The sequence below is a fragment of the Limulus polyphemus genome, unplaced genomic scaffold (genome assembly GCF_000517525.1).
Source record: "Limulus polyphemus unplaced genomic scaffold, Limulus_polyphemus-2.1.2 Scaffold8699, whole genome shotgun sequence".
In the NCBI taxonomy this organism is placed as follows: domain Eukaryota; kingdom Metazoa; phylum Arthropoda; class Merostomata; order Xiphosura; family Limulidae; genus Limulus; species Limulus polyphemus.
The window spans coordinates 19,361-27,843 of NW_013674309.1; the positions used below are offsets into that span (position 1 = coordinate 19,361).

The 8,483-nt window shown below is 34.5% G+C and overlaps 1 protein-coding gene across 1 annotated transcript in view; it reads right to left on the reverse strand.

Moving 5' to 3' along the window:
• Positions 1-7,492, reverse strand: part of LOC111083234 (Down syndrome cell adhesion molecule-like protein Dscam2) — a gene marked incomplete at both ends in the record, with an annotated part of 26,628 nt that extends 19,136 nt beyond the window's left edge. Inside the window, 2 exons of the mRNA XM_022379596.1 lie at positions 2,944-3,213; positions 7,199-7,492. Coding sequence (XP_022235304.1) covers positions 2,944-3,213; positions 7,199-7,492 — 564 coding nt within the window. The remainder of the gene's footprint in view (positions 1-2,943; positions 3,214-7,198) is intronic.
• Positions 7,493-8,483: the final 991 nt, after the last annotated feature.

An 8,483-nucleotide genomic window follows, 5' to 3' on the forward strand; every position in this document is an offset into this window, starting at 1 on the left:
TTCAGTTGGTACAAACTATGATGTCAATATGACAACGTTTTTCACATATAAAAATGTCCTCTCATTATTAATACATAATCATCAGAAAATAGATCACGCATTAATTTCAGCAAAACTATAAAATTTCTTATAATAGAATATAAATAAAGTACGTCATAAACAAGTTAGCGACTTACTATTAACAGAAAATAAAGATGAGAATCAATAAATATCGATATGAAGGACGGCCAAAGCAAGCATATAACTTTTACTTTTGATAGTTTTACAACAGTGCTGGTTAGAATATTATATACACTATATTTTAATTATCTAATTCTCTGTGTAATGTTTTGTTATAATCATTATTCTGAACTGTTAGCTTAGTATATGTATTTAGGACTAACCTATGCCTCCTGAGGTTGTCAAACCTCGTGAGATATTATTAGGTATACGGCCACAGATATAATTATCGACTTGATAAAACATTAAAGTCTAATCATTATAGTTTGAACATTAGATTTAATTAGGTATGCTCATTAACAGGGATATATATGTTTAGTTTGGTTTGTTATGAATTTCGTGCTAGCCGTCCCTAACTTAGCAGTGTAAGACTAGAGGGAAGGCAGCTAGTTATCACCACCCACCACCAACTCTTGGGCTACTCTTTTACCAACGAATAGTGAGATTGACCGTCACATTATAATGCCCTCACAGCTGAAAGGGCGAGCATGTTTGGTGTGACGGGGATTCGAACCCGCAAAGTACGAGTCGAGCGCCCTAACCACCTGGCCATGCTAGGCCTATATGTTTAGTTCTAATCTATATAGGTAGTTTGCTTTCATCGTAACTTAACATTAATTAGCTTTCTTTGAAGCACAACAACTAGTACCAATAGTGAAAGAAAACTTACACGTAACAATAGTGACATGATACTTACAGGAAACAATAATGAAACAAAACTTACACGTAACGTTTCACTACTGTTACGTGTAAGTTTGTTTCTATATTGTTTCCTTTAAGTTTTGTGTCGCCATTGTTACATGTAAGTTTTGTTTTGGTGTTGTTTCTTGTAAATTTTGTTTCACTATTAAACTTACGGGTAACAATATAGAAACAAAACTTACACGAAACAGTAGTGAAACAAAACTTGCGGGTAACAATAGTGAAACAAAACTTACGGGTAACAATATAGAAACAAAACTTACACGTAACAGTAGTGAAACAAAACTTACACGTAACAGTAGTGAAACAAAACTTACACGTAACAGTAGTGTAACAAACTTACGGGTAACAATATAGAAACAAAACTTACACGTAACAGTAGTGAAACAAAACTTACACGTAACAGTAGTGAAACAAAACTTGCGGGTAACAATAGTGAAACAAAACTTACACGTAACAGTAGTGAAACAAAACTTACACGTAACAGTAGTGAAACAAAACTTACGGGTAACAATAGTGAAACAAGACTTATAGCGTAAGCTGTGAACTCAGAGAAACTAGTCTTCTGCAGCGGAAGTAGCGAATCAACGAACTGATTAGGTCTCAACGTCATATTTTGTTCATTGAAATTCACGTTTTGGTGAGGATAAGAAACAAACAACCAGTTATTCCGCTGTATAATAACTGATAATTAACTGTGCCGGTATGTTACTTGTTATATAAACACTTACAGTATTGTAGGTCATTGGTGGTGAGTGAGAAAACGGCTAACTAGACCAACCAACATCAGATTTAGTAAACTATATGACATTATATATCTAGGTTATTGAGAGCTGTCAAAGCTCTGATCCAATACGTAGATGTCGAGAAAAGAAATGCTCTCAGTGACAAGTATTCTAATTACGCCATATCTACAAATTGTAAGTTCGATTATCGATCTTAACTCGTTTTCTGTGTGCCACTTACTCGAAGTATCAAGAGATCGATAACTAAACTTATAAATTCTACTTTATATTTATAAGTAAATATATATACTATGTGTGGTTTATAGGACAATATACAACAGTATACGTAAATGTGACAAGTTTGATAATTTATACGTTTTTAATTCTTTATCGAAACAGGCTAGATTAAAGTTACCAAATATTTCTGAAACTTTAAGTCTATTTCAGCTAAAGCTTATCGTTAAAATATCTGTTTAAATGCAGAGTTTAAGCATTGTACTACGAAGGAAGAGCTGAGCTGGTATGTTGCATAACTGATCTTGATCCCATGGTAGTGGAAGGTCAAGGTAATACTTACCTGCAGTGATCACCTGAGAGAAAGTCAAGGTAGTACTTACCTGCGGTGATCACCTGAGAGAAAGTCAAGGTAGTACTTACCTGCGGTGATCACCTGAGAGAAAGTCAAGGTAATGCTTACCTGCGATGATCACCTGAGTGAAAGTCAAGGTAATGCTTACCTGCAATGATCACCTAAGTAAAAGTCAAGGTAATACTTACCTCCGATGATCACCTAAGTAAAAGTCAAGGTAATTCTTACCTGCGATGATCACCTGAGTGAAAGTCAAGGTAATGCTTACCTGCAGTGATCACCTGAGAGAAGGTCAAGGTAATGCTTACCTGTGATGATCACCTGAGAGAAAGTCAAAGTAATACTTACCTGCGGTGATCACCTGAGAGAAAGTCAAGGTAGTACTTACCTGTGGTGATCACCTGAGAGAAAGTCAAGGTAATGCTTACCTGTGATGATCACCTGAGAGAAAGTCAAGGTAACACTTACCTGCAGTGATCACCTGAGAGAAGGTCAAGGTAATGCTTACCTGTGATGATCACCTGAGAGAAAGTCAAGGTAGTACTTACCTGCAGTGATCACCTGAGAGAAAGTCAAGGTAATGCTTACCTGTGATGATCACCTGAGAGAAAGTCAAAGTACTGCTTACCTGCGATGATCACCTAAGTAAAAGTCAAGGAAATACTTACCTGCGATGATCACCTGAGTGAAAGTCAAGGTAATATTTACCTGCGATGATCACTTGAGCAAATCCTTGAGTTGATTCAATTTCGTTGTAAACAAAGCATTGATAAAACCCCGCGTCATGTCTGGCCACTGACGTTATCAGAAGTCGATTACTTTGAACAAGTTGAATCCTACTGTCAACTTGGACTGGTTCTGCATTTTTCAGCCACAAGACGGTGTTTACCGGATACCCAGAAGTCTCACAAGTCAGCGTGGCCGAAGAGTCAATATCTACATGTTGACGTGCTGGGAAAACAGACGCTCGAAGTTCAGCTGGAACCCATGAAGATAAGGATTTGAAACAACTATTGGAAACATTTTTATATATAGAACGAAATGTCAATCAAATAATTCTTTGGTCCAGACAAACCACATAAACTGTATATAAGCATGGACATGACGATAAAGAAAAAAGAAAAAATCCAGTGAGGAAATCCTCTTGTACAAGTGGAACATATTAAACAAGAAAATACAGCTAGAGCAATAAGGAGTGTTTCGGTGTCACGACTCACTGGATTATGATATGCTGAGAACCTTACTGTCTGTTGATAAAAAACACCCAAAACTATAGCTGTAATACCACGAATATGCACTGTTCTCCAGAGCATTGTATTTTGTACTGTTTTCTAGTTAGATACTCCACACTACCGGGAACTAACATGTTAGGCTTAATCGTGCATTATTAGTTGTGTAAACTTTGAACTTCTCAACCAGTAACCAGAAGATTCAAGCGTAGGCCTGGTATGGTAAAATACCAGAAAGACACTTTCAGCAACATAGTATTTACAGTTTAAGCAGAAGGCTTAGGCCTGTGTCTGGTATTGTAAAGTAGACACAATTGTTTAAAATGGCTCAGAAAATGCCTGTAAGCCTATACAATAGATTCAAAAATATACATGTCTGTAAATTCTATACTAGACGGTTTACATTAAAGTAAAGATGGCAGAACGTTGTGTTGCCATGGGAACATTTTTCCCATTCCCCAAAGCAACAAGAATGTATGTGGATAGTTTCACTAAGTGTGAGTGGCCGGATGTTGACATTTTAGCTATAGCTTTACAAAAGTATAAATTATTTCTACATGATACTGGAAAGTGATACATATATATATACATGCCACTTAATGATGGAAATATGTATATGGACATAGAATGTCACAATCCAACAGGTATTAACTACAAAAAACCAGTTAGGAACACTTCAATTTCTAGTGTTTGACACTACTTTTAACTATCTTAGTTACGGCCATAAACAAACAGTGCTAGAACACGTCCCTCTACATTTGGTATCTGATGATGACAAAACTTTGTCGAAACGTTGTACATTTGCTGTTATGTTAAACTTATATTAAAGTTTTTCTTCATTACCCATTCAAGTCGTCTCCAGCCATTATTAACCTTTTACCCAGTTCCACGAACAAACATATTTACTAGAAACATAAAAATCCCATCAACATACTAGACAGACATTGTTCAACATATGTTAGCTGCATTTATCTAGTAACGGATATTCTAAAACTGTCAACAAAGAATCCTACCATTCCGAATGAAGATTTAATTGTGATCTATGGTCTTACCACCAATCAGAACGAAGTCTCATTTGTGACCTATGTTCTCACCACCAATCAGAACAAAGTTTCATTTGTGACAAAAGGATCACCGCCAATGAAAATGAAAACTCTAATGCAACCCAGATGTAGAGATTTGGATTATTTTTGGCCCTCTTTAGACTTGTATTCTATGTTATAACGATTGGGGTTCTCTTCATTCACACCATAAGGAATTGGGCTTCTAATAAGTATATTTAACAAGGTTGATTGAGTGACCAATGGCCAACAATGGTGAGTGAGTGACCAATGGCCTTGGAGAGAAAACAAACCACAAGGTGTGAAAAGACCAAAATAACATAAGTAAGAAGTGACTTATATCATTTAACAATGTAGTCACTCTGCTTGTGGCTCCTGGTTAGAGATGACTTGTATCATTTTACAATGTAGTCACTCTGCTTGTTGCTCCTGATTAGAGATGACTTGTATCATTTAACAATGTAGTCACTCTGCTTGTTGCTCCTGGTTAGAGATGACTTGTCTCATTTAGCAATGCACTCCTGGTTTCTCACTATATATCATGGTAAATCTGTCTATCAGTCTATAGTAAATAGTCCAATAAAATCGGAGATACAAAACTCAATTACCACATTGTATTTCTTTAGTTGTATTGTTAATATATAATATGATATTTATACTGAGAATGGATCTCAGACAGTTTGTTTGTATATTTCAGAATTTCGCACCGAGTTATACAAATCTACCTGCATTAGTTGGACTGTTGGACTAAACGAAAGGCAGTTAGTTCACACCACCTACTGTAAATCTTGGTCTACCTTGATTTAATCGATCAAATATTGGTTTTGACTGTCACTCACAAATTGCGAAGTGCATTTTTTTTTTTTGGGTAACGGATCGCGAACCATAAATTCTCGAATTCCAGTCTGGTATAGTCTTACCACTTTTTTGGGGGAGTCCTTTTGTGTTGAACAAACTAAACGTTACTCATATTTTATGTTTTTGTGTTTATATTTTCCAGTTCTGAGGGTTTTGTAAGAGATGATTGGGTAAGAAGCCAAATTCTCAAATTATTGTTAAAGATTCTGTTTTTGTTTATGAACCTTAAACTATTACAGGGAGAACCTTGTTTTCGCTTTCTCGTAGGTGATTGTAAAATTAATTATCATACAAAAAACATTTTTAAGTTTTCGAGTTAAAGTTCGTAGAGAAAGCGTTTAATTGGATTTTCGGAATGTGTTCGATAACACAGGGAAGACAATCCAATTAATTTGTTGGTTGAAATGTATACACTCCCAAGGAATTGATAACGGTAAAAAAATATATATATATATAAGTCCGAAAATTTCTTGGGAGCTGAAATGAGGATGTAGCATCAGTTATCAAACCTTTGGGAAAGGTCTTGATAGAATTATTCAGTTTGCTGTTTTTTGAATTATCTATAGACCATTAGAAACAGATGTGATATTGAGTTTTATGTATAAGTTGCCTGAAGAGCTCTACACTCGTTTCTTAACTTATGAGTTATTGAAATAAAGGTTTGACATTATTAAACAATAAAAGAACTCTACAACACTAGAAACTTAGACGGTTCTCATGAAAAGAAAACTTCGTTAAACTAAACAAATATGGTTAAATAATTAAAAATTTAAATTGAATATACAAGCTAGAATTAACATACGAAAACTGGATGTCATTTAATATATTTCCAATAAAGAAAGCTTTTACCACATCCAAGAATCAATTAAACATATATTTTGTCCAAACTTCAGATGTCCAGAAATTTTCCCTAAAGTTAGAAGTGATAAATAAAATACAAAGCAACAGTTTAATACAATATTTTCACCCGTTGAATTCACACTTTCAATATTAACTTTAATATTAGAAATTATAAATAAAATATAAAGCAACATATTAATATAATATCTTCACCCGTTTAATTCACACTTTGAATCAATGGGTTAATATAATATCTTCACACTTTTAATCAATGGGTTAATATAATATATTCACACTTTCAATATTAACTTTAATATTTAGTAATTCTCTGTTAGGTTTTTACATCAGAAAGTAATGTTTCCTCAAATGTATTGCTAACTAGTCGATGATTTTATTACTAATCCTCTCTAATAGTAATAAATGGTGTATTGTGTTCTTGGATCTTATTGGTTCCTCTCTAATTGTAATAAATGGTGTATTGTGTTCTTGGATCTTATTGGTTCCTCTCTAATTGTAATAAATGGTGTATTGTGTTCTTGAATCTTATTGGTTCCTCTCTAATTGTATTAAATGGTGTATTGTGTTCTTGAATCTTATTGGTTCCTCTCTAATTGTAATAAATGGTGTATTGTGTTCTTGGATCTTATTGGTTCCTCTCTAATTGTAATAAATGGTGTATTGTGTTCTTGGATCTTATTGGTTCCTCTCTAATTGTAATAAATGGTGTATTGTGTTCTTGAATCTTATTGGTTCCTCTCTAATTGTATTGGTTCCTCTCTAATCGTATTAAATGGTGTTTTGTGTTCTTGGATCTTCTTGGTTCCTCTCTAATAGTAATAAATGATCTATTGTGTTCTTGAATCTTACTGGTTCCTCTCTAATAGTAATAAATGGTGTATTGTGTTATTGGATCTTATTGGTTTCTCTCTTATAGTAATAAATGGTGTATTGTGTTCTTGGATCTTATTGATTTACCTGTTACTACCAGTTCTGTCGTTCTTCTGTCTTCGCTAATGCTGTTATTCACGAAGCACACATACTTCCCACTGTGATGTATTTGCGCGCGAGTTATTATTATTAGTCCTTCACGAACAATGATCTCATCTCTTTTGTCCAGTTCCCGAAGCTCGCCGTCCTCCAGTTTGTACCAGGTATAGACAGGTACGGGGAATGCCTGAGCGGCACAAGACAGGTGAACAACCCCAAGTTCTGTGGCTACAGTCCTGGAAATATAATGTGTGATTCGTAACGGGTCGTGTCCATGTGGCTCTATATAGAAAAGACGAAGAAAACAGACATTATAAGATCTCATGGACAATACTGACCTGTATACAACTAATAATTGTTTAATTAACTTACTTAAGTTCAACTGTTAAAATCTTTTATTCTCATCTCGTTTTTACGGTTTAACCACCTAATAATAATCATGTTTTTAAAAGATCATTTTTACGGTTTAATCACCTACTAATAATCATCTTTTTAAAAGATCATTTTTACGGTTTAACCACCTAATAATAATCATCTTTTTAAAAGATTATTTTTACGCTTTAGCCACCTAATAATAATCATCTTTTTAAAAGATCATTTTTACGCTTTAGCCACCTAATAATAATCATCTTTTTAAAAGATCATTTTTACGGTTTAATCACCTGATAATAATCATCTTTTTGATTTTGAAATAATAGACTAGATAAACGGAAACTAGCTAACAGCACCGACCGCCAACTCTTGTCTCAATAAATAACAGGAGTTTACAGTCACTATTATAGCGCTCGCTCACAGTCACGAGATGCAGAGCGCGTTTTAGCTTCGAACTATGAACCGTCGCTTTTATAGTCCAGTACTCCAACAGATAAGCTACACACAGCCTTTATTTTCGGTATTATCAATCACAAGTTTTTCTGTCGTTAAACTAGTTGTTTCGAAGTGATATAAATATGATGATAAACCATTGTGTTGCTGAAGACATAACCCACACTTTCCGCTATATTGTTCCATTTGGCACGTTTTCCTAGGTATTGTTACGTTTCCAATAAACTAAGTGGTAAGAATATTGTCAACAATGCGTAGCTATACAAATCAGGAGAGTATTTTTCCTAAAAAACAATGAAAATAAATATGACTGGATGTATTTCCAATCGTAATGTCGATTAAGACTTAACCACGTTTTACACACGAATCGGTGATCATCTCTTTTCACACCAGCGACGTTGTCATGGGCGATTTCCTGTATTAGTTTAGAATTAAGTACGAATAATAA